Below are 26,936 nucleotides of genomic sequence, written 5' to 3'. Positions count from 1 at the left end.
TACTTACTAATACGGACGCAATTTTCGCGCCGACCGTTTGAGTTTGACGTCATCCATCAGTCAAAGGCCAGCGAACGCCGCAACCGTCATTCAGTGACCAACTCCCAACACTTTTATGCTTATTGTTTGCAGTACTTACATGGCCACTTCCCTTCTGTAGCTTTTGCAGACCTCGCCAATCCACACACAAGTGGTTCTGCAGTAATGTAACTACCCCTCGAATGCTCAAAGATGCATTTTGATAATTAAGATACAACTAAGCACTGAACACACGCCTTAACTACATCCGTGGTCTTGGGGTGAATGATGGCACGTGGACTGAACTGCTGGGGAGTGGGAGGGCGAGTGCTGTCCCATAACACAGCATATCTTATGCTCAGTCACACTTGAATACTCTTAGTTACAGACACCCCCTCCTGTAGTTATCCCTAGCTAGAGGTAAATAAAATCGAGTAATTCGCTGATTGTTGAAATTCTGTACAGCCGACACCAAAAAGGGGCAGCGACCTGGTGACAAAGGAAAACCGGAAAAAGCTGAGACCTCCAAGGACAAAAAACCTGCAGCTCCTGGCGGTGGGACTGTTGCTACCCCGGCCGCTGCTGCTGCCACCCCTGTCAAGGCAGGGAAAGGGCAGAAAGAGGTCTGTGTCTGCATCTTGTGATGTACATGTATACTGTGTTACACTCATTTAGCGCAAGTGTCTGGTGTAAATGTTTACTGTTACACTCATTTAGCCGCAGTACCTGAACGTGTCGCAGTCCTGACCTTCCAGGGGATCCACCACTGGCTTTTTCTCCTCCCTATGGTGCCTCAGTGAGTTAAACAAAAATGCGGGATGGTGAAAGCTGATAAGGAAAGGCAAAAGAGATTAAGTGGTGCTAGGAGCATTGAAACAATGATAATTTCATTCAAGTGTTTTTCTGGTTATTATTTTGTCAGTTAATTACCTGGGCTTATATTCATATTTTTACCCTTCCCGAGCTGGGTAAATCGTTTACCCATGGGTAGCGTTGCTAATGGCCTCTGGGAAGGCCTACCCAAAACCTTTTCTTCAGCGGGCACTTTATTAGATGGGGCTTCTGTCAAAAACAGAACTTTGTGGGGTTAAAAACGGCGGAAATCGGGTTGATCAAACCAAACAAAAGCAAGCACACGAGTTTTATGCCAAATTACATCCTTTTTTCGGGAATTCCAGCTACGCCAGTCGGTTAACTTCACCTTCACAGCGGCTCATGAATCTAAAGATAGTTTTCTGTCATTGATTCCCTGACTAACTGAGATAATTTTACTCCTGGGTAAATTATCTCTGCCCATCAATTTGAGCTCAATGAAAAGCGCAGAGGTATGCGCAAGTGTGTTTGTGTATACAGGGACGTTAATGAATGTCGACAGATTTAATACATTTTGATTTTCATTCTGAGAAGTTAATACCACTTAAGAATAAGGATGTGTGTGTATTGCTTGTTGGTGACGGGAGGTTGGTGTTTCCTCTTCCTCACTTTCCATGGTGATTTCGCAGCATGTGGGGAAAGAACGGGGATAAACCGTACTAACAAAGGCTCAGCAAGGCCAGCCTTGTACACAGGTTTGTGTCAGCAAGAAATGTGTGCACCGAGATGAAATCCGAACCCAGGGTCTTGCAGTGCTTGTGCACTAACGCCCTACCTCTTCGCTTTCCTTCAGTCTTTGCATGCTTATTTCTTCAGGTTTATTTGTTTGTTGGGTTTTACACTTTTTATCATTTCCTCCCTCCCGCTTTAGGCACAGAAAACTGAACCCAAAGGGAAAGTAGGTGCCGGTAAGAAAGTAGCGGGCCCAGCGCGGTCCACAGGAGCGACACCTGCCGGAGGAAGTGAACCTCCAACAGCCTCTTCCACTTCGCCGCCTCGTACCCCCGAATCCTTGGAACAAGACATCGCCATAGACCACAAATACCGGGAGAAGCTGGCTGTTCAGGTAGGTTTCAGCCCGACTTGACCAAGTCAGACCTTCTAATTCTGTTTTTGACTGCCCCACGATCCGTAGATTGTCACGTGATTTGGGAGGGAGAGGAAATTGGAAAGTAGTTTTAGGCCCAGCCTGCGTGTTGCCGGCCAGTTGTGTCTGTGCGCACATTTTTAACAGTTATCACTTCGTTTTTCACGAATCATAAGAACACTAATGCGTTTTTTCCTTGTTACTTATTGTTTTCAGAATACCATTAACATTTATCACCACTCTTCACCTAACCATGACTATACCATGTAAAAACTGTAATGGAAGAAAATATAAGCCAAGGAGACACCTGTCATGGACAGCCTCTAAATTTTTGTGTCGAGGAGGACTTGGTAGCTCTAAGTGTTGACATTTTTTTGATTACCAGGACAGGTAGCTCTGAAGCGTAGATTGTCGGAATTAACGTTGTGTCATTTCTTCTTTCTTTCGCCAGTTTTTTTTTTTAAGGTCGAACGCTGCAACACATCGTTAGTTCATCGAGTTGTTCTTTTGGTTTTCTTTTTTGACAGGCATTTCAGATCTTGGGAGACAAGGTGGCCAAAATGGAATCCATCTTCCAGGCTATGGGGAAATTGGAGCTGGGCGTCACATTCACGCAGCGGAAGTAATATTCGTCCTCCGACTGTCTCAGTTTTGAGAGTTCTTACGCGTTGCAACTTCATAAACAGAGAACATTATTCTCCAACTTTTTTAATCGTTTACTTCAACGCTGTAACTCTACATGTACGCCGTTGTCAGCAGATTTTGACAGAATAGTTGTTTGCTGCTGATGAGTGGGTTTTATACAAGACGAATGCAAAGTAAATATTTGTTGTTAATATTACTTTCGTCTCGCATTGCGTGTGTGTGTCGGTGGGTGCGTGAATGTATGTGTTCATCCGTGCTTGTCCTTTGACTCGAACCAACAACCACCTCTAGTCTAAAGCTGTTGTTTTCCACCTCCCAAGCGCATCCAGAAATGTTCAAACCGCTTTTTGTGGATTCCTGTTTTATATGCCTGTGTGCGATCAAGCGCCTGGCCGTACTTGGTGATGGTGAAGTGAATGCACGGGCATGCACTGTCCAGACGTCAACGCGTGCACTCCGCTAACGACCCCAAGTTAACAACGCCTGCTTCCAGAAAGCGTCTGGAGCTCAGTGATGGCCGGCTGTCACTGCTTGGCCTTTAGTTACAACTTTTCGGCCTTCTTGTACAGTTGTGTTTAAAATAAATCATTGTTGATCAAGCACATCATCGGATACAAAATTAACGGGTGAAGATAATAATTTTCAGTAAAGAAGTTTATCAAAAAGAACACATTATTCTGAAAATGATTGTTGTTACATATTGCGTGTCATTTCCACACAGTACACACCCAAGATACGACGACAGAGAGCGAGCTTATGGATCACACGTGTTATCATGTCACATTTACAAACACGCATATACACACTTGTGCACTTAAATGTGGGAAAAAATGCAAATGACATTCACTATTTTGTAATACAGATATCCCGCGGTTTTTGAAATTTCTCCTTGCGCTTCATCAATTTTACAAAAAAAAAAAAAAAAAAAAAAATGCATTCGCTAACCGAAGAAGAATGTTCGCTTTAACGGAAAAAACGTCAGAGTGAGAAATTTTGTTTTTGTAGGTTGGGGAGGGGGATACATTGTAGATACTTGCTACTTTATATAGACTGTGTATTTAGCATATAATTCCTGCTTTGACTATCTGTTGGTGTTTATTATTAGGTTTGTGCCTTTTCTGATATGATTGGGTGAGTTTTTTGTGGTCTGGGGAATTAACTGATTCTAGCATAAATTAATTACAACGGCTTATTCGTTTTAATGCCATTTAAGCTTTGGAAAGTGTACGTGTGTGATTTCTTTCCTACCTGCGTATGATTTCTGGAAGTGCGAACAGTAATGAAAGGCTCTGGGTTCAGATCTCGTCTCGGGACACAGATCTCTTTGTGACACCTACTCGCAGGGTCTGTGGTCGGGGGTTTTCTCGGGGTAGTCCGGCTAATCCCTCCTCCCTCTCCCCCCAAAACACGAAGTTACCTGTAGGTGAAAGCATTTCCCGCCAAACCACCCACGCAATCAAGCAACCTGAAGGGACATAAAATCCCAGCAAGACATTAAGCAGCTGTCTTGTTGTCTTGCAAGAACATTTTTCGTGTTACCGCAAAATCTCTCCCCGGTAGAAGAAGAAAAAAACGCTCAACTTTCTGATTGGTTGACCGCATGCGTCAAAGTGATATCACAGCTGGGTTTAAAAGTAAAAACTAGGTGTCTGCTAGACGACGAACGAAATTACACATTGTTTTTATTACTTTGGACGAAGTGGCCTATTGGCATTCAACACAGATTTAATTAAGCCTGTGGTCAGTATAATATCTTGTCGATATTCTGGTAATTTCAGACCCAAAAAAATGAAAAACAAAAAAAGTAGTAGCAACATTTTAAAGCGAACAAAAAAATCCTGGGCACTTTCAGCGCTACAGCATCGATCGAAGTTTTTCAGATGGTTGACGCTGTTATCCGCTGTTCCTTACCATCCCCAGCCCCAGACACTCTCTCTCACTCTCACACACACACCATTGTGTGCGCAGCATTCTGTGGGTCTGGTGTGAGCCCTGAAGTCTCGAATCGTCTAACAGTCGTCTGCTTGCAGTACCAGGGTCAGTCAGGGTCATGTTGATGGAACTGCGTTCGTCAGCGAATGTCGGACACGTTTGTGGAAGCATCCAGCCTGCGTCCTGTCTCAAATCCTGCGGTGTGAGATGATGTTTCTGGAAGAAAAAAAAATTAAACCGCACATTTGTTTTAATGTTGTAGTGTACCTCCACCCTTTTCTACCGCCACCATCATTTGTGCTCATTGTGCCCATTGTTCTTGACCCACCCCCTCCGCACGCTTATTGCCTCCTCCTCCTCCTCCTCCTCCTCCCCACCCCGTGTTTTTTGCTCGTCATTTTCTTCTCAGCGCTTTCCTCACCCTAGGGTTCCAGTCTTCCCTTGTTTTGTCCTTCTGGAGACAACGGTGTTCACTTACACAGAAAATGTATCACAGCATTTTGGGGACTGTCTTGGTTGTTTACAACATGAGAGCACACGTGTATTTTGCACGCATGGACTTGGTGCGACTACTTCTCTGGTTGGGTTATGATTATGATTGATCTCTTCAACAAATGGCTGTAATCTAAGGCAGGTGTTTATTATTACTATTTTTTTAATAATCGAGATGGATCGAATGCTTGGTAAATTCCCAAAACTGAGATCATGCTGATGATGCCATCCAGACTTTCGCGACAGATGATGCATGTGTATATGGGGGACTACATTCGTCAGAAATACCGAGTAGTTTATGCTTATTTCTCATTCAACATACTCATTGTTCGCAAAACCGTCATTTCTCTTTATACAAACTAAGGACTCGTCGACTGCTCGATGTTTGAAGTCATTCTTGTAAAGGTTGAACACACTGCCCTGTCCTTTTGTTGTCATGATTTCAGTTTGTCCTCCAGAACACTATTTTGTGGGTGCACCTACATCCATGCACATAATATACTCGTACACACACACATACAGAGAGAGGTGACACACACATTACTCCTTGTCGGCCACAAATTCAGGTCCAACATTAAGTTGACGACTGGTGAGTTGCTTCTACGTCTGCGACTGTTTTCTTCTACACTTGCAATCTACCAACACAGCTGCTATTGCACACATTAACGCATAAACTGAGCATAAATCCGTCGGGGTAAGTGCTACGTGCTTCTGAAGATGAAACAGATACTGAGGAATAGTGTGTACTGTTTGCTTTCGGCTGGTGATTTCGTCTCAGATTTCCTTACCAGATGCTGAACATTCTCTCTCTCTCCTTCGCTCGCTCCCCCTGCTCCCAGGCTGGCAGCTCCCCAGACTGACGTCCTGCAGGCGGACATGGAGACACAGCAGCGCCTGGCTCCCACGTCAGGTCTCGTGAACGACTTGCTACGCTGTGCCGAGGTGGAATGCTGGCTTACACTGGACACATTCTTCTCCAACACCCTTACATCAGTGTACGTGCATGTGTGTACGCATACTTTGTTTGTGTGTCGGTTGTGGGTGTGGGTGTGTGAGAGAGAGAGAAGGGTGGAGAATTAGGGAGTGAACGTATGGGTGGGCATCTGCGTAAGCATTATTGTTTGTTGGAATGACGGGGTGTTAGAGTGTGCGTCCGTGAGAGAAAGAGAAAGATTTATTTATAAAAATTAGTTATCTTGTTCTCGCAAGATTAAAAACGGAGATTCTGGGTAAACAATTTTCTAATCTTGCGAAACGAAAGAGGCTATCCAGGCTAGTAGAAAGATTTTTTTTAAAAGAAGTGTAAAACATAGAAGAAAGCTTTGTATATCAAGGAATAAATAAATAGGATACAGCTAAACGACAAGAAAGAGACAGAAGACTTTTTTCTCACTGCGGTTTGGGGGGAAAAGGCGTAGGCCAAGGTTTTTTTCCTGTAATAGCTGAAATTTATTTTCCGTGGCTTTGGTAAGTGGAAATGTATTTATCCATTTTGCAGGGGTTGCACTTTCTACGGCTATTTTATTTTAACTGATTGTTTCGCCGGTTTGTTGTAAAGTAGGGCAAAACTGTCAAGGTTACAGACCACGATGGGTGAAAGATGAAAAATAAACAATGATATGTTTGGGAGGTTTGCTTCCAGAGGATGAGGTCTTGTTTGGGTTGTTTATCCAGAACTAGTCACAGAATATCACCTACAACTAGAGCAGCTTATATTTACAAGCTCAAAAATAATAAATAAAACTGACCTAGAGACAGGCATGTTGACGGTGAGTAGTGTTCACACTGCTAGTGTAAATGACAGCTTGTACTAGAAAGCATTGTAGTTATGCAAAGTGTTTTTGTCCATCTCTGACATCTTTCTATCAACAGGTATTCGTGGATTTAACTGTCACCCACTTAACCTTTTCGTCGTATGCTGCAGAATTAACTTGTTTTGCTCCCAATGTTGCCCAAACCTCGTGTGGTCCTCGTGAAAAGACTCAAAGGGTTAAAAGCCAGTGACGACCGTCGCCATCTTTCTTGATATGGCACTCCAGACGACAGACGAGGTCACCCTGCCCTGTAGAAGAGTACACTGTGGCTGTTCTCTCCAGTCAAAACCCGACAATTATAGCTGCAATGTTTTTTATTATTTTGTATTAGGCACATCCAAAATGGCGCTGTTTATATGTGTTGATTGTCCTTGTACTGTCGACATTCTAACCTTTCTGCACTGTGATTCTCTATTATTTAATGTTGTCTGTGATTCTCTTGAATATATTATGATAGTTGTTGTTCATACTTCATGAAAGCAGAGATATTTTATTTTTAAATCATAAGTTCTAACAAGATGGCTGGATGAAATTATTCATATTTTTTTTCTGCCAGTCGCTGTTTTTCAGGAGTGAAAGAATTTTAAAAGCACTGAGTGATGTGAACTACTTTGTACTGATAGTCAAGTGATCTTATCTTGATTAAAAATAGAAGCGCGAGCGCACATACACACACACATGTTCGTGTATTTATTTACTACGTGAATTTTGCCCAACTTTCTGACTTTTGCATCTTATGTTTCTCAACACCTTCGGAAGCAGACGATGTTGATCTTGGAGCCCCAAGAAGTAGACATGATGTTTTCTATAAAACTTTATGTTCAGCATCAGTTAACATTTTCTACCCAAACCTTGCTTCCTAACCTTTCCCTCCTCGGTTCCATACAAGGACCACCAAAAATTTTAAAGTGCAAACACCCTCTAGTGGCGTAGGAGGATGCTCATCTTTTTAAAACTCCATACTGACAGTGAACGACGTTCACATTCTTGGCGCAGTAGTTCCTACGCCCCTGTCCTCTGTCATAAATTTGTCCAAACAACTGTCATAAAGTTTTTCCGTTGCCTCAACCTTTTTTCGCAGCGTCGGCTGTTTATCGCACGTCCCCCTACCTTGTTGCTCTCCCACCACCGACACGCAGGTTAAAGTGAACGTAACCTATTTTATTTCAATCGAATTTGTCGGCTGGAGACAAAACCTGCCGTTCTGTCGGCTGGGACTGTAAGGCGTCACGTGACCCACTGACTTCTCAGTTATCTTTCGGCGAGAAAGCCAAGCGCATTTTTTTATGATGTAAACAGGGCTGTGTTGACAGGACAATGCCCAGGGCTTATTCCGTAGCATTAATATATGGCGAAAAAAGGGAAAGGGGTCCACCTGTCCCTCCCTTTCTCGCAAATTTGGCCCTCGTCAGGTCAGGCAGACTTTGGATGATCTGATACGTTTCTTTCTCTCATTCCCTTTCCCACCTTCTCTCTCTCTGTCAGACAGCATGTTTTCCGGTCACAACTGTTGTTATTGTTATAGGGTGAGGAGGAGGTGTTAATGATGAACGAAGTCCTCACGACATTAAGACAGTTCTTAACTGAAATTATGGACAAAAACTTGACTAAGTTTTTCTATAGCCGTCATATAATACCAAGCATGGTCAAACATTCGTCCGCACTTGTCCATTTAGAAAAGACTGTTAGGAAAAGATCTCTTGCTTTCTTTTACCCTTCTATCCCAGTGTTTGTAGGTTTGACTCGAAAACGCAGACCTAAACACGAAAAAAATTTCCTGTACAAAAATGCACACTCCCTCGAAGGCCCGTGACCGATAATGAAGAGCAACTGGGTTTGTTGTGTTGTTTTTTGTTTTTGTGTTTTGTATAATGATTTCACTGCAGCAGGAGCAACACTAATTACTCTTTCAAGCGGAGTCTACCCCTAGGTGCTTTGGCAGTTTTAATGTGGTGCAGTGGTGTAGAAAATGCTCTGGTGCAAGTTTCTTCAGAACGGAGTGATGTGGTGTTACAGCACAGACCTAGCAAAGAAACACTAGTTTTAAAAAATTAAAGAAACTTACTTTACATAAGTAACATTCGCGAGCAACCATCAACACTAACTGCCGCTAAAATTCGTTCCTTTCTCACATTGTCGTTACATCCGACTTTGCTGAAGGCTGGTCCGCTGCTTCTTGTTTAGACATGCTGTAAGCAGCAGGAAGTTTACTTGAAAACCCATTGAAGTGCTCATTTTAAACAGCAAACAAACAAACAAAAAATAAATAAACAACTGCTCTTCCCAAAAGCAGGTTACTTGCAAGCGAGGGCGCAGCAGTTCCTGAATTGTATGGCGTAGACATGTTTTCGCAACATTCCCATCATTATTTTGCTGCAAGCATGACATGTGCAGGTTTGAAGTGTGACCAGAAAACGGTCGAGGACGAAGGATTATTTATTTTTCGAGGTAGTTGTCAGTGACCACCTCAATAAATAAAAAATAAATGGGGCTGGGGGCAAGTACTGCCCTCTCTCCACTGTTTTTGTACTGATTTATTTTTCTCTTCTCTTTATTTTACTTTATCTCCCTCTCTCTCTTGCACACACAGAGAAAAACAAAACTTCCCTGCAGGCCTATTATAAGTAAAGAAATGGATGCCATATCTACATGAGATGAGGCTTAAACTGTTTTCTCAAGATTTTAGCTTGTTGTCCACCATTCTTCGACGTTACTTTTCCTTTTTTTATTATCCCCCCCCCCCGTTTCTTTTCTTTTATTTATTTACTTGTTTTTTTAGTTATCCAAAAGAACCTTCCTCTCCCTCATTTTCACCTTTCACTGCGCCACATTTTTTGCGGCTCTGATCGCCGCGAAGCCGACTGTTGTTCGCATTTGAATTTTGGTGTCATAACAGAAGCAGCCACGTTCTTCTTTTATTTTCCGGCCCTCGGCACAACCCGCTCCTCCGCTCCTGGCCTTTGATTGTTTACCTGCCGTACAACGGTACGAAAGCTTCAAAGGAAGAGCGGTACATCATAAAGCCAGGGCAAGCGGGTGAGCCTCTAGTTTGTTTGCGTAAGGGGATGTGGGAAGAGAGGGGAATGGAAGCTGCTTCGCGATCAGAGGTGTTCTGGGAACGGGGAGTTCATAAACATGCTGAGTAGGGTATTTCATTCCTGAAATCGTCATCGTCGTCGTCGTCATCGTCATCGTCATCATCATCATAATCATCATCATCTGTAACAATAGCTCAGGTCCATCCAAGAATCAAGACTAAAGGAATATATTTTATCCTCTACAGATAGACCAGTTTGACATGTTGCTTGCTACTTTGTCGAGGTTTAAGACGAAAATATAGACAGACCATGAAGAGCTAAGTTCTTTCCTTTTTTTGTTCAAAAATTAGCTGTGATGTAATCTCATTTCAAGAACCACAAGCATAAGAAATGGATCGAACAGATAAGTAACAGGTTATAAGCTGCCTCTTCAATATAAGAGTATAAGTTTGTTATCACCATTTTGAGCTATAAAGATGCGACAATGTGTCTTCTTCTGATGAGTCAGTTTCGGTTAAAAGCTTCCCAGTCTACCTTCTGATACATTCAAAGTTCGGACAAATCACATCCAGCAAGCGTAGCAATGATGCCTCATCCCCATCACCAGAGGGCGGCTCCATTCCGAGGGAGGCGAGTCCAGCGGCCATGCAGACTTGACCGGAGAAGATGTACGGCGCAACAAACCATGAGGTTTGGCAGAAAGCAGGAGGTTACAGCTCGACCTTCCGGGACTGTAATTCGTCAAAACAAGATGAAAACGACAACGTGGCTGCATTATACACTGGCATGCCTCCCAAAGCAGCAAATTGCTGTAATCAGGGTTAGCAACTCACAGAAAAATTTGCAAAAACAATGGCGCGGCTTAACTGCGTCTTGGCCATCTGCACTACACAGGACCACCTCCCCTCCATGTTAATACATCCCGTGCAGAGTATAGTAGCAGAATACAGATTCTTGTTTGAGGGGAGTGGGGATGGATTCTCTTTTTCTAGGTATTAGTCTATACAAAGTTGGTTTTTTTAAAACTCATTTTAGAGGTCGAATGATTTTACAAAGAAACGAGTACATTTGTAGGTACAACAAAAACTGATATAATGATGCTATTTTTATGGAGATGTAAGTGCTGTTTTTAATGTAACTGACGTGCTTTCTGGACGAACAGACCCTTGACTGACTTAATGATTAGCCTCGGAACGGCTACTGAGGCTGGCAACCGTAGGTGCGCGCGCGAGTATGTATGTGTGTGTCTACATGTTGTTTAGAGGGCTGCCATTTCTTTGCGCACATCCTGTTAACGCACCTTTTAAAATTCTTCACAAGCAGGGAAAAGTCATTATCATTACTCGGAAGATTGAAACTGGTCTGCTCATCCACTTGAACTCTGGCCCAGCTTGCTATTGTGAGGGTTGCTTACGTGTTTCTTTCATACCTCTGGGGTGGGAGATGAGAAACGGAGGTAAATAACGGTCTCTACCCATAGTGGTCATCCACACACACACAAAGGTGCGGCAACCAACCTTTCCATCCACTTCCACTTCCACTTTCCCTTCAAAACCAATCCACACAAATAATCTATGAGTTCGAGCACTTTCCAGTTTAATTAAACGACCTTTTAACCCCTTTTACCTTGGGAAACACCTACTTCGATTTGTGAGCGATCATTGTGAAGAAGTTATGTGACTGGAACTTTTTCCTTCGACTTAGTCCTCTGCAAGAACGCCTTTGATCGTTTCGAAATGAGGTGAGCGTGTGCCCCCCGTGGCAGTTCGAAACGTTTTGTCACCTTCGAGGCGCCCGCGCTGTGACGTCACAATGCAGGCAGCGGTAGCGCGTTACAAAACGCGGCGGGCGACAGGAGCACGTGGGCGGTTCACCCCTCGGGGCTGTGTCAAGCGTGCGGGGCGCGTGCATGCAAATCGCGTAGGTCAGCGGTGGTGTAGTTCTTATCCCACCCACCCCTCCCATACACTTGGCCCAAAAAGATCCGTGCCTATGGATCCTTACTCGTGTGAGGCTTGACCTGGTGACTATTGGGTTTATGACAGTTAGAGCTTGATATGTAATGTTGAAAAATAGGATATCGAAACATATCGCTCACCGATTGGGATTGAAAAGTTCATTTAGTTCGGCTCATCGATCCTTTCTCCCCACACACAATCTCTAGTTTACCGAGAAGATAAAAGCGGTTTCGAGAAAGGTTTTAGTTTGCGATGAACAAAAGTACACAGATTATGAAAATTATTTGTTTAGTTCATCGACAGGCATCGTCAGTGTCTTCTCGGCCTGCCACCTGTTCATCCTTCCACCGCCATTTTCATCCATTCCGCTATACTGTTCCACTTATCAAAGGCAGCAAAGTACAGTTACTTGTTTCTAGGCCACTGATGTTTTGTTCTCATTAGTGTACTACCTTCAGTAGATGACTTCATAGGAGACTTTTAGTTGTTGATAAGTCAGCTACCAGCCAGCTTCCCACAAATTGTTCTCAAATTTTGTTTTCAATGTTTCTGGCCCATCTTTCTCTCTCTCTGTGAGAAAGTGGGGAAAAAAAGGGGTTTCCGCGATAGTTAAACAGAGTGGTGTCTTGTTTGGTCTAGACTAGAGAATGGAGCGCCAGGAACCCGTTTGCTGGGTGGTACTGTCGTGCTGATCATGCTTCAAGGGCGGAAAACACAATTGTTTCCCTTTATCTGAACACCAGCGTGAAAAGGGTAGATGACTACCACAGGGCAAAGAGAGAGGTTAGAGAGTAAGTCAGACTCAGTCTACAGGTCTTCATGCCGGCTTCGCTTTCCTGCCTGCACCGAGCAACATGTGGATCCTTCTATACTGCTGTTTGCCACGAGAAAATAAGCTTGTGCCCTGCATTTATTCGACACTCGTGTCCGTTTTCAAAAGCACCGAGCCTCATATGATTTGTACCGCACTGTCATGCACAATCCCCAACTTCCCCGCATTACTTCTTATAATGGCTGTGTTGTGATAATTATACTTAAAACGCCATCAAGCCTGAATAGAATGTCGGGATTATGTCGGAACACAAACAGACTAAACAGTCCAAGTGCCAAGGGCAGATAGCTACATCCTGGCGGAACTAGGGCAGGGTGCACAGTACCCTGCTAGCACGATGGCTAACTTAGCAGCCAGTTACTCTGCTAGCATTTAAAACCAATTTAGCTTGGGAGATTCGTGTGGCAAGGGACGGTGGTCTGAAGTGAGTTTCAGTTTCGAGGTGCTACCTGAGCAAATGAAGATGTACTGTTGTAGCATGAGTCTATGTCAGTCAGACTGCTGAGAGAAAATACAGACATGGGGGGAACTGACCCTAAAAATACTTCCCTGGTTCTGAGAACAATCCAATACAGCTACTAAAAAGAGGCAAACAAATAAACAACTTTGATATTGTTTAATAACCAATATACATTGCCGATCATATCATCTTCACTCATTGTATGGATAGTGAAAGGAAAGTTCCGCACTTCAAAATTAGTAACACTGGATAAAAATGAATATAAATGTTTATTTAATCGAGATATAATATATTCAATGTATATGTACTTAAAAGAGAAATAATACGTAGTCAAAAATAAGACAAAAATTTAATCCAGATGCAAGCCATTTTAGTGTTTAACATATAAAGTACGTTGAGAAGTAATCCGTGCAGAGGAAACTATTATTTTTATTAGAGTATTAGAAAACAAAAATATTTGTTAAGCAATGAAAGTAAACCTGCTGTCAACACAAGCAAAGTGCAATCACCACATGCGTGCCTGTCGAAACGACGAATACACTAAAAGTGAAAGCTTCCTCCTGAAACTGGTCTGATGAACATCAATGACAAGGTACAACTCAAGACAACACTGGGACGAGTCCACAGTAGACCACGAGGCGGCGGACAGCCAGTTCGCTATCCGGCATGGTACCATTGAGCACACGACATTGTTTGTCTGGTCACTCGCCTCAACATAAAAAAAAACAAAACTTGTTATTGTTGACTCCTGCAGGTTCTTACAAATATCTCAGTATTTGTGTAGCTTCGTCAGTTTGATTGTCATTCGCTGCAAACGTTTCTAAAAAGTCTGTGAAATTGGTCACCGGTGTTCTCAGTGCCTATAAAGTCATCCAAACCAAAGCCAATCTGTTATCATTACATGGTAAAGTTTTATTATTGCCAATGTAGAGTCTGGAGTTGAACCAGCCGACTATAGTCACCACTGACCACCATGTTGCACTTCACAAGTTTTCAAGAATGTGTGTTTGTGTGTCGAACAAACCTAAACTCCTTTACTAATCTGGATAATAATGAAAACTAACATTAAAATCACGATAAACTGAGAATGAAAGGAAAAAATCCCGCTTTCCACATTACGAGTTGACTGTGTCACTGAAACCGATACCACCAAAAAGGCTTTCAATTTGTTGTTAATTAGAATTAATTGGGTTTCTTCGACAACAATTAGAAGAGAGAGCCGTTGGTTGTTTTCTTTATTCTGAAGCATGTTCAGTCGTTCCAGCTTAATAAAGTAAAATACAAGATGATACTTGATCCCCCGCCCCCAAAAAACGTTATGACACGCATGCGCAGACCGTCTTTTAATTTATTCTCTTTTGGTCAGCAATTATAAGAGTTTTTCAAGATGATTAACTGGTGACTGATTCGGTGTAGCACAGTCAACGGTTTGGAACGGGAAGATTGTTGGTTTGATTTCTTATGGATACATTTTATTTTCCTTTGGTATTCACAATTTTTTTTTTCGTGTAACGGAGGCTTTTGTGGCGCGTGTGTGTGTGTGAACTTATCAACCCGACATCTGTGCATAATCCAGCGTTTGATCAGACAGGGTGGGATTTAGGTTAGGATTAAAGTATACATATAGGAGAAGCAAGATTTATTTTTTTAATATTTTTTTTTTTTTTTGAGAGATTGAGCAGAGAAAACTCTCGGTCGAGGTCAAGGCTTAGTCGTCGGCAACAGTGTTGGGTTGTTTGCGTGCGCGCGGAACAGTAGAACAGACGAGTGTCACAAGTTCGAGGGAAAACATAGCCGCTTACGGGAGATATTTGTCAAACAAAATGACCACAAATGTTGCTGTCATATCTTTATCACCTGAGGTCCATCATATTCTTTGTCTTGTAAGGTATAAATTAAAACAAAACGTCTACTATGAATGGACTGTACATACACTTTGTATGCATGTGTGGGGGGTAGGGGGTAGCAGGAGGGTCTATACACGATGTATGCGTCGGCTGGAATAATTACTGGACATACGTATACTCATGAGAAAAACATGAAGCTTATCAAGATGGTTGACATGGAAACTGAGAGAAAAAGAATAAAAGCAATCAATACCCCGACGTAATTTTCATTTGGACTTCAAACAAATAATCACAGTCGCGCGTGCCCAGCTAGAGTCGCACCGGGATATTGCCAGCTGCATTTCTCACCTATACACTGTAGATTGTATTGACCATTCATTTTTACCACGAGCTTATACACTATATATACCTAGTTCTATATCAAAGTTATCGTTTTGCTCTCATAGATAAAATCACTAAAGTCGTTAAGAAAAAAAAAGTCTTTACACTCGTTTGTACACGTGCAATTTTCACTGATAAGCAGCGACGATCTGGAAGGTGTGAACAGCGATGTGAGAAAGAAATGCGCGAAAACTTTGTGCTCCCTCCAGGGAGTGAGGTTACACGCGACACTGACATGGTTACTGACTTGCACCACGAACTTGCACTGTCAAGGGGGTGGATGTAGCGCGGGTGGGGGCAGAATCCGGCACGTGTGCGCGACACCTCACAGGCCGCCTCGAGCCGCGATTGGACAACACTCTGCCATTTCAATCGATAAAATCGGTTGTTCCTCCCTCCCCTTCCTCCACCAAGAAAGAAAGGATGAAAACACAGGTCGAGGTACTATATATTCATACGCCAAAACTACACATCTATGCAAAGCTGCTGCAGCGGAGTAAATTGCTCAAAAATCCGCAGTCAAATAAAAGAAACACTAAGTACATTCATGGTTTAATCACTGTTCTAGTAATCGGAGGTTTCAAAACTTCTACGTAGCTTACTCGACTCCATTTTCTTGGCGCGGAGGAATAATCACGGAACGGCTGCGAACAGGCTTTACCATCATCACAAAGAGCGAGTGGATATGTCAGAAAGTCGGTGTGTTGCTGGCTAATAATTTTGTCGGCAAACTTTGTGCCAGCTTTGGGAAAGTAATCAAGCCCCACGCCAGGGTCTGAGGGGTTTTGAGTGATGCAACATCGAGGGGGTCAGCCTACAGAAAGCCAGGATTGGGTCAGAATCAACGAAAGGTAAGGGTAACATGCTATACAGTTTGGCTCCCTCGTCGCCATTTTGCTCAATTCAAAATCTACCTATTGTGCTCATTTCATCCCGAAAATCCCGAAGCCTTCCAGCATCTCGTGACTTAGGCTAAGTGAGAGGTTAGCCAGTGTTTAATGTGCATAAAATTTGGCTTTGTCGGGTATACTTTCTATAATGTAATAAACGATGCAGAACCGATTGTCTTGACCCTCTTGTTTTGGTTTTTCTTGGTCTCTTGGAGCACACACACACACACGCACACACAGAGCATGTTGAGAATTTAAGAGTGATTGGTGTAGAACGAAGTTCATGTAAGAACCAGCTTCAGGTCATGTCCAGCATCCTTTGACCTGACTGTTCAGAGCATCCGTAGCATGCTAACTTGTTGCCTTGGTAGTCATGCTACTTGCTAGCGGCAAATCGGATACTGCAGCAGTCGAAGGACCTGTCACTCGTTGCTGGTATGCCGTTTCTCGCACATTATCTGCTTTTTCTTACTCTAGCACACCGTCTTGCACACCTGTACTAGAACGCACATGTACGCGCGCGAGCGGTTGTGTACGCAGATGTGCGGGCCACATCTGCTGCACTGTTATATTAAAAAAAAAAAAATCCACCCTCGGTAGGATACGCTCGGTTTTAAACAGATGGCTAGTATCGGTATTGCAACACGTGCAATTTTCAGGGAGTGCAAAAAGTGTTTATGAATTAAAAGCTTGTTTGTCTTTAAAATCTGATGAAAATGCTAGATCCCTTGTTGCACATGAAATACTTCTTGTTTTAAACAAATTATTTAATTGAATTGGGACTTCTCACTTCACAGTTAAAAAAAAATGTTTCTTCCACAACCGATCTATACAGTTTTTTAAAAAGCCCTACCTCTCTTATAATCTCTAGATCACCTATTCATTGTTAATTTCTTACCAGTGGACTGTGAACACATTATTCATTTCTGTCATGCTAGCTTCAAAGGTAAAATTCCCTAGTCAGTAGTTACAATGGTCATTTGTTATGTTACTGCTTACTGCCATATTTAGCAGTTGACCATTCTTGTTAAAATAGTATATTTCTTTTATCCCATGTTAGGTTTGTTTGATTTTGAGTTTTTAGTGCTGTCTGATCATAAGCATCTTCCAGTTTTACTAGATGACTAGACTAGCAGTGTTTTCCATACATTTTATGTAAGGGGGTTTGACAACTCCAACCCCTACCCCAAAGAAAACTGTTGGAGGTTTTACTTGCATCAGCCAGTTGAAGAAATGATAACATATGATAATATGGTAACACTATTAGTGCCTTGTTTTTCTGTATGTAGCATTGTGTCACTACCATTTAATGACAAGTAGAAATATTAGCTTTAGTATGTATGATTATCACACAATATCACATGATACCTATGATCTAAATGCTTATGTTTTCTGGCTCAAAACCAGAATGTTTACATTTTCACACCCCTTTTAGCAAATTTTCTTTTCATGATTTGGATTACTATTACTTGATTTCTACACTCCTCTATCCCGATATGAAACACTGCAGTAGAATGCACGTTGTTGTGCTCGTCACATTCTCAACTATTTCTGCAAGCTAAATTTGTGCTGCCTAACCCATATTTGTGGCCTGAAGAAATTTAACTAGAACTGCAAGTGGTAGTGGTATCAGAAAGATCAGCTCCTGTTGCAGCTTCAGAAAAAAGTTTCTATTAATACAGTGTTCAGATAGCCTCATGATTTGCCAGAGTCACAGTTAATGCTTCAGGGTAGTAGACAGAATGTAGGTGATGATAAAACTGTATGATAACTTTATGTGCTAGCTCTTATGCAAGGTGTTGGCCAGAGATAGGTGACTTATCCTGAATTTTAAATTTTTGTTGGGTGTTTAATCAGCCAGTTTGACTTTAATGGCCTCCTTAATAAGCAGAAAGATGAAGCAAAAATTGATTTATAAATGTCCATAATCAGAAATAATAATCTTGCAGCAGTTGACATCTGCAGTCAATTATCATGTTGCATAATGCATAATTTTTTTTGGAAACAAATAAAAACTTGGTCTAGATGTGAAACTCTGACTGTGAGGTTGAGTGCTATGGTTTGGGGTACAGAGGTCTTCATTTCCAGTTCCATATGAACTCTTCTGTCTTGATGCGTAGTTGTTAATGGCAATGAAAAATGGATTTCACTGGCACTAAATTTTGTTCATGTCAGCACAAGATTTTTTAAAGCTTGTAGTAAAATAGAACGCAGTCTAATCTATCATTTAGCAGAACTTGGATGTAAGAGAAAAACATTTTCAAATCATATTCAACATGTATGGGTAGCTGGAAATACTAAATAGTTTCAGTTTGATTACTGATTGCTATGTGGTTATAAATTTAAATAGGACCCATCAATTTATATTGGTTCTGGATTGCAATTTTTTGTGATTGATAATATTTAGTTCTGTGTAATGTACAGTATTGTGTACTAGTCATATATACATACACATATGCATGCACACACATATATAGTAGTATATATGTTGACAGAATCTTGCTCACTCTTTTTAAAATTTACTTAAGAGCATCTACCATGATATGAACTTTCAAGGTAGCACTAAAATCAGGTGCAGATGACTTTGTCAGACTGGTTTAAGAGTAGAGTTTTTGTGTAAAAGTCTATATAGAGGCCTATTTTTTCATCCCTAATCAGGCTGCCTGTTTGTATGAATGTGCTGCCTAGTTAGTAAAGCTGTCAGTCTTTGAAGTGTGGTACTTGTATTTGTGCTTATTGCTTATGGTGGGAGTAGGAGCAAAGGAGAGAAAGAATGCAAGTGCAGAGAACATGAAGCTGGTTAAATATGAGTGCCATGGGCCAAAGATCAGAAGCACTAAATAATCACATGCTGAAGAAAGTTTTCACAGCTGCTTTTAATTGATTTGTGGTCATATTTCTATGCTACTGTTAAGATGCTTTCATAGTTTTTTTTTTTTTTTTCAAATAGAGAGATTGTAGCTTATTTATGCTGACAAGAGTAATCGCCAGACTGCCTTGTCTGCAGATGGAATTATTTTCCTAGACATTGCCATACTTTTTTTTTTTTCAACAGAAGAGATATAAAGAAGGTATAAAAGGATCGCAGCTGTAGCCCCAGTTAATATTATTACTATCACTGCTTACATCCTAAATTTGAGTGGCTGCAGAAAAAACCTTAGTAGACTCCTCACCTGTGATTACAGCAGGTCAGACTTATAGTTTGCAAGATTGTGTGCAGTAAACTAAATTTATGTTTGAAAATGAATTTCTGGTTTGTTGACAACTGAAGCATGTGAAAGTGTGCAGTAAATGTTTCTTGTCTCAGAGCTTTGAGAGCTTATTGTCCATCTGTACATCATATAATTTTATCAAAGTGACTGAATGTATGCGTGCATGAGCATTCCTAGATTACATCATGCATAATCAGTCCCAAACAGTTGGCACCTTCAGCTCCAATCATGACTGGTCATAGTATGGCCTTTTGTCACTCAATGTTGATGCATTAGTGGTCAGAATTGTGCATTAGATATCTTGTATCTAGTGAGTTAACAGTTAACTTGAGTTAAAGGTAGAATTAAGCAGAAGGTTCTGTCAGTTTAATAGGACTATTGCTGTTGGTCACAAAAGTACATTTAAAGGTTTTAGTAAACAGCTCTCTTTAAAAAAACAAACAAACTTGCAGTTATCTAAATTCTGATGGCATTGAAAGCTGTAGGCATTGCTGGAGCCTCCACTACTTGCTGATGAGGTTACAAAGGAACTACTTTTGTGACATCTTGAAAAATCTTAAGATTTTCAGGGCATATGTACACAGTCAAACATTGCTGTGGTTCAAAGATACATATCTAATGAACAGTCGAAGTTATTTACTCATATTTGGGAAACAAATATCTTGAAATGAACTTAACATAGTCATTAAAAACAAATTGTTCTTGGGTTAATCTTCAGCAGTTCTTTTTGGTTGTGCTTCTTAATCTGCCTTTTGAATGGAGTATCATGCAGCTTGATTATGCCAGCTGTATGCAAATCAGGCCTTACATGTGAGATTTATAGAAGCATTCCAATTCTGGTCTTTTGGATGAGTTTGTTCAATGTTGGTATTAGCACAAAGCAAACAAAGTTGTGTGCAGAGTTCTCCCATTCATGAAAACTGCCATGTTCTCGGATTGTGAAGAATTTTACAGAATTCTAGAAACTGCATGTCCTGAGAAATAAGATGGCAGTGTGAGAAGAGCAACTGCTGTAGTAATATTTGATTTTATGGTAAATAAATATTACTCCGTATTTCAGTAAAGATGACAGATGAATGTAAACAGTAATGCTAAAAGAAAAGCGTATGCATGTATGCACTAATCCAAACTTTCTAGTACAGTGGCGCATAGTTGATGCACTGAGGATGATTATAACAGCATAAAATGTTGCACATGGGTTTCAAACCTGGTGTCAGGTTTGTAACAGTGAAATCTGTTGCCTTTCATACAGAGCACAAGAATGTTCTAAAGTTTCAGACTTTGAAAAGACTTTTTCCTTCCTTACCACCAGCCCCCTTCCAGTTGTTAAGCCAAGTGCTGCCAAATTGTCTAGATATTGTACAGAACAAGCCCTTCCCCCCATCCTCCTCGCCTTAAAATACTTCACCTTGCATGCATTATATAAAAATGTACTGCAGTTATTTAGGCAGTATCACATTATCTGTTTTATAAATTGTTATTTCCAGATTTAACAGGAATAATGTGCAGAGGTTAAAGAATGTTTCACTTTAAATCTTGTAAAATGACATTAAGACTTTATGTCTTGATTTATTTCTTAAATAAAGAAAAGAGCATTCACTACAATGAAACATAAATAAATAGCTGTTTGCTTGGATGTGATGCAAACAGGTATATCTTTAATGTTCCAGTCTATAAATTGTCGATAAATAAAACTGTGTGTTTTTGTAAGACATGTGTACATCAGGTAGCATTCAAACAACAGAGCTATTAAGTGTCCATCTTTGCGCGACCTTAGCTTAGATGACTTTTCATAAGTAGCAGGTCAGTTGCTCGGACAAGTTCTTTTTGTGGTGGACAGGTGATTCTATTTGTAGCTGTGAACTTGGCCTCATGTATTTTTTCCCCTCTTGGCAGGATGACCTGTAGGTTTCACAATATCTGTTTTTAGTTTGAATGTGCCTTAAACCATGCTGCATTTGACAGGATCCTTGTTAATTATTATGGTCAGTTGGAGAGACCAAAGGAATGGGTCCTTGATTATTTCCTGTTAATTATACAAATGTCAGTAGCAATTTTCACAACTACAAAATCTAGCTGTCTGGTATACAAAGATATTTACAGTCTTAAGCCTAAATGAACATTGCAGAGGACAGAAAGTCAAAATTAAATGTGAGCAAGCACAGTAACAGAACAAAACAAAAGCTTGCTTAAAGGCTACAAGACAGCAAGAAATTTTAGCACATTATGTACAGATGATAGTGTCTGGCAGCATTCACCTAGGGATCCACCTTTCTCTAATGTAGTGAATGCCCTTTTAGTCTGCATAAATGTAAGATTTTAGCAATACAAGCATTGTTTCCGTTAAACTGTTTCATAATCAGTTTCGACCTTGCTGTTCTACATAAGAATAGAAAATGAACAGTGAGAAGGGACAAAGGAACATAAAAAGTGAGATTCGTGAGTAGGATAAGCATTGTAAAGGTACTGAGAATTGTTCTAGAACTAACAGAAAAGCACACAGTAGCACTGTTTGTGTTAGAAGTAAAAAAGGCCAACCAAACTCTCTTGAAAAAGGGAGTGCATGATAGGAAGTACAATGGATGAATCAGAGAACTCTAGAGATGGAAGGAGAGCAGGAAGGTGTATGAGGTGGGGTGGTGTAGCAGAAAAACTCTGCAGCACTGAGTTGAAAAGGGGTATAGAATGAGAGGGGAGGGGTGGTGGAGAAACAAAGCATGCAAACAATAGTACAGGATTCCAGAGTTCACTGACAGAATGCTTTTTCCATTACTGACTGACCCCAGGGTCAGACTACCACATGGAGGTGATTGCTATCTTGGAGCAATTTGTTTTCTGCTGGGGAACCAGTTTAAAAGCGCTGGAGAAAGGCATAGAAACCTGCGCTTGCAGAAGGAGGGGTGGTTGCTAATTTTGATGGCACATGATAGTCACCCATAAAGACCCATGCTTTTTTTGGTTTAGGAACTCACTTTGTTGCTGCTAGTGCTAGTGGACAGTACAGTTAATACTGCAGCTTCCGTGCACTCCCAAATGTTCATTGGTTGCTTTGGTTCATTGGCTGTCTGAGTAACAAGTGGATTGAGTGAACTTAAAAAATGTTCACCTACTATAAAAGTAATTCAGTGATCAGCGTATATGACAGTGACACTTAAGTAATACTTCACAACATTAAGGGTTAAAGGAATTGTTCACTTAAGTTTTTTTGTTTTTGAGATTTATGCAGTACCTATTCCAAGAAAAAAGGAATCCTACTGATAGTACTAGTAGCTTTATGTGTTTGTTCCCTCAGTTAAATTTCTACTTACGTTACATTCCTAAATTTTTCTCTCTTTACTCTGTCCTAGTTTGCTTCTGTGCATGTAAGACAGTTACTTACGATGGTTATTTAGTCAGGTGATTACAATCTACTCAGATAGTCTACTGGAGCTATTAATGATTATTATTTTGGGTATTCCAAAATAGGGGCATGGTTGGGTGGTCAGGTTATAGTGATTATATTTATTGTTGCATGGCAAGTTGTGTTCAAGCCATTGTCACATTAATCAGCAAAAGTGCTCAGAAAAAGTCAGCAGTAAACTGGGCAAGCAAAGCCCACAGGGTTGAGGGAGTGTCATGTTTTCCAATAAAAGATGCACCAAGACTCTTTGATCATTATGGCAGCTTGTGTTGTTAAGTGGGGATGGGGGAGCGGGGGTAGGCGGATGGTTACATGCCAGTGAAAGGTGGGGCGCTGTTCCGGAGAGTGATTGATGTTTTTGTGGCATGTTGCAGGGCCAACTCACTCTCATTTGGAGCGAGGATGAATGTCGGTGGAGACAAAGAGCTCAGTGATTTACTTGACTTCAGCGCGGTGAGTACTACTTAACCTATACAGTACCTTGGGGAGTTGGGTAGAGAAGAGAGACTACAGACCAGTTTTTATTATTGTGTGTGAGGATGCGCTAACTCCTTATGGTAGTTGTCTTCATTTTTGATGTGCAGTACCTTTTGGGAAGTTTATCTGTGTGTAATGGTCCAGCAGGGTTTTAGCTTGTGCCAGTTAAAAAAAAAGGTGAAACATCCTTACATTTCATGTGTGGATGTCTCTAAAGGCTGTTCTTAACTTTCTTAACTGGGCAAAGTGTCAAAGTTACAAACCCTATAAAGAACTATTGTGTTGGTGATGTTTTGAGAGTTTGAACTTTGCATCTTGCTTAAAGTTCCAGTTTTCTGAAAGTTCTTCTAAAAAACATTAAATTGAAAAACATTGATTTTCTGTGACGTTCACATTAATTATTTTTTTTACACTGTGTCAGAACTGTAGCATATGTGGCCAAAACATCTTGCACTATTCTCCACTCACTGTGTTGCAAAAAGCACCGAATATTCTTTTAACATGATTGCATGCTGCATGAAAAGTTTGTGACCATGTGCATGGAGTCTTGGTAATGTTACACACAACTAGTGTAGTAATAACGTGCATACAAAAAGTTTGTTGTAGTCTAGACAATAAGTGCTGTGGGGTTAAGCAGGTATGTTTTTTGGTTTGATATGCATATAGTTCAACACATAAGTATAGCTATTAAAATATTAAGTTCTCAGGCTTCAGTGTTGCTTTTCAGCCATAGTCACAAAAACAGTATTCACATATAGACATAGAGGATGATGTTTAGGACTGAAATCTTCCTATAATGATCCGTTCTTTTGCATTCCTACAGCCTGAATAGGATGGAAATGTGACTTTTTCTATTAGAATACATATGTTTTTAGTCAGTGTTTTTGTTTTTAAAGCTTATAAAAATATGACACATTCTAAGTAATAGAACTTGGGAAATGAAAGGTAAATCATTGGAAGATGGATTTTTTGGTCCACATATCTTTTAAAAATGACAAGTTTGTTCATGTGGGTCAATTTATGTATTATTGCACAGGTGAATTCTTCAATGTGCAGTTTCTGCTTTAGACTTTATAGTCTCTTTAACAACTGTATGGGATGCCAGAACACTTGAACTGCATGGGATGCCAGAACACTGGAACTGTATGGGATGCCAGTAGCAGCATTAAGAATATTTTTACCTACCCTCCAGTGCTATACTTTCTACTAAAAAACAGATCAAATCTTAAAACAACAGCGATTAAAAGCATGAACAACTAGACTTAGGAGCAGTTTTTTTTTTATGGCCTAAGCATTAAGTTGATAAAGTCCCATCCCTCAGGCAGCTTCAGTGGATGTGGCTTACATTGCTTCTGCTATACGCTCACCTGCTTTGCATGATGAACACTCTCCAAGAGCAGGGACCTGCAGTGTTTTTGTGTTTTCAGTGGTCAAGAAGCTAACCATTTGGTGGCCTCTCAGTTTGTGGGTCTTTTTTCTGTAAGTGTAGCTTTCTGGTAAAGGTGTGTTTGCAAGTGTGTGTATTTATATTAGCATGCCTTCACATACATGGTTGTCATTTTTATATGTTTAACATTTTTTTATTTAATTTGTGATTGTATCCTTTTGTTTCCATGTGTGCAAGAGGATATGTGTTTTTCTTGAATTGTATTCATGAATGTTAATATTCATCTTGATCTTACAAACTTGCTTAAAGGCTTATACAAAAAACACTTGTGCAGCTTCAGAAGTAACAGTTTTTAACTACAACACAATTTATTCTGATAACCACTATTCCTTTAAAAACATTCTTTGATTCTTAAGTACACTGAGCTACAGTCCTTGCATGTTGTACAAATCCACTAATATTTCTGCATGTGATGTAAATTTTACCATTCTGCTTGCTTATGAAGTGCAGATCTTCATGTTGTTGATGTTGGACTTTTGAGAGATTATTTAAAAAGTGAAAGCCTGCTGTGTGTTCTTGCTTTTATGGTGGTCGTTATGTAGGGGATATATCATCTCGCATGCAAAATAGTTTGTGAAAATAGCATGCATGCATGGTCATTTGTTCTTACTTATATATTGCTATCTCTTTGAAAATTGTTTAGGGTCATTATTCTTGGCAAACTTTCCCAGTAGTTAAGAGTATCATCTTGTAGTTGCAGTGAGACCAGTTATGAAATCTTTCTAGTCAAAGCCTGTGGAGTCTGCTAGCATCATACAGTCTATGCTTATGCAGCAAGCATGTAAGATTAGCAGTAAATTACCAGAATGCCAGCATTTCTGGAAGACATGAGCTTGCTGAACAGCTACTTGGGCCAGCAATTCGACTTTTGTTCTCTACCCCATTCTCTGTTTTCAGATCAGCAATAATTTCTTATCCTTAAGTATCTTTTTGTGTAGACGAGTAACATATATATTTCTGTCAGGTTCTTATTCTAGATTTGAAAAAAATAGTGGGGTTTTTATTTTCAAACATTGAAGACATGTATCTATATTTTGTTAGAGATTGTGTCTAAGCATAGTTAAAACAAAGCACAAAAATGTGTCAAATCAAACCTGTTGAGGGGCCCTTGCGCCATATGTGGCATCAGGACTGCTGCACTTGTAGTGCAATGTGTTGCTTGGTGGCGCACGTGCTGTGCTTCATATGTACCTGATGTATGGCATACTTACATCTGGAACCTGAACTGTAGCCAGGTGTACAACTTTCTTTGCAAACCTGTTGCCACTAGAGAGGGGGATGGTGATAGTGGTTGTGCTTTTGGGGTGGTTTGGTGTGGGTGATGACTTATTGACAGTTTTGTTTGTTGGTATGTAGGTTGTCCATTGTATAAGGCAGTTGATTCAGTGTGATGTAATTTTTGAAATCTACTAAACATTCTTTATCAGTGGGTGTATATTAATTCTGTCTCTCTGCTTACGAAATTCATGAAGTGTATGGAGACTGTGTTGTATGAACATGAGATTACTTTAATCTCATTAACTCTTTAAAATATTTGCTTCATCGTTAGAAGCAAAACACTAAAGGAATAATTATATGCTGTGGTAAGAATTTTGCCTTGTAATTCGCTTGATGGTCTTGCAGAAAGGAGGCATAAAGAACTTTGGGCATAACATAGCAGCAAGCTTATTAGTATCAAGATCTGGGTCAGTGGATGTTATATTAGTTACCTTTGTGTTTTAAAATGTGCTTATGTATATATTTATATATGATGCAATGAAGGGAATAAACACAAGAAAGCAGGGGTTGGGTGTGCTGTCCTGAATTAACCCGGGAAAAGTTGGCGGCAGCAGTGTTCAGTAGACAGCTGGGGTATACAAGAACAGCTGAGGCTGGAGATGAAACAGCCGCTCTTAGGCCTAGAGATAGCATACTGGTCTGCACAAGGCTGCTTCTGCCATTGAGGATGTGGTACAGCAGCCATCTGGTGCATGCTTGCTGTCTCTCTCTCTTCTCGCTGGCTTTATTACATGCATATGTCCCTGTGTGTACATACACACACCAGAGAGCTGTTGGGGGGGCCTCTTACTCAATCGAGTTTCTGCAGAGAGGCAGATTGTATTATTGTCAGCTCTCTCTCCCTTTCCTGATACC

General features: G+C 40.7%; 2 protein-coding genes across 9 annotated transcripts in view; both read left to right on the top strand.

Annotated features, from left to right (window-relative positions):
- The window catches only part of LOC112557447 (MYCBP-associated protein-like), a 28,673-nt gene extending 25,854 nt beyond the window's left edge, over window positions 1-2,819 (top strand). For all 3 annotated transcript variants that reach the window (XM_025227313.1, XM_025227311.1, XM_025227312.1), the window contains exons 20-22: window positions 484-641; window positions 1,763-1,957; window positions 2,506-2,819. In XM_025227313.1, coding sequence (XP_025083098.1) covers window positions 484-641; window positions 1,763-1,957; window positions 2,506-2,604 — 452 coding nt within the window. In that variant the 3' untranslated portion in view covers window positions 2,605-2,819. The remainder of the gene's footprint in view (window positions 1-483; window positions 642-1,762; window positions 1,958-2,505) is intronic.
- Window positions 2,820-15,914: 13,095 nt separating this feature from the next.
- LOC112556359 (transcription factor 12-like) overlaps window positions 15,915-26,936 on the top strand; it is a 105,565-nt gene continuing 94,543 nt past the window's right edge. For 2 of the 6 annotated variants that reach the window (XM_025225291.1, XM_025225290.1), the window contains exons 1-2: window positions 15,921-16,228; window positions 23,254-23,332. In XM_025225291.1, coding sequence (XP_025081076.1) covers window positions 16,170-16,228; window positions 23,254-23,332 — 138 coding nt within the window. In that variant the 5' untranslated portion in view covers window positions 15,921-16,169. Of the gene's footprint in view, window positions 16,229-23,253; window positions 23,333-26,936 lie in introns of all 6 variants that reach the window. The other 4 variants (XM_025225297.1, XM_025225292.1, XM_025225293.1 and 1 more) reach the window with 3 other exon arrangements.

This window comes from Pomacea canaliculata, linkage group LG2 (assembly GCF_003073045.1).
Source record: "Pomacea canaliculata isolate SZHN2017 linkage group LG2, ASM307304v1, whole genome shotgun sequence".
NCBI lineage: Eukaryota > Metazoa > Mollusca > Gastropoda > Architaenioglossa > Ampullariidae > Pomacea > Pomacea canaliculata.
The sequence above is the reverse complement of the archived record's forward strand: the minus strand, read 5'-3'. Positions and strand labels throughout refer to the sequence as shown.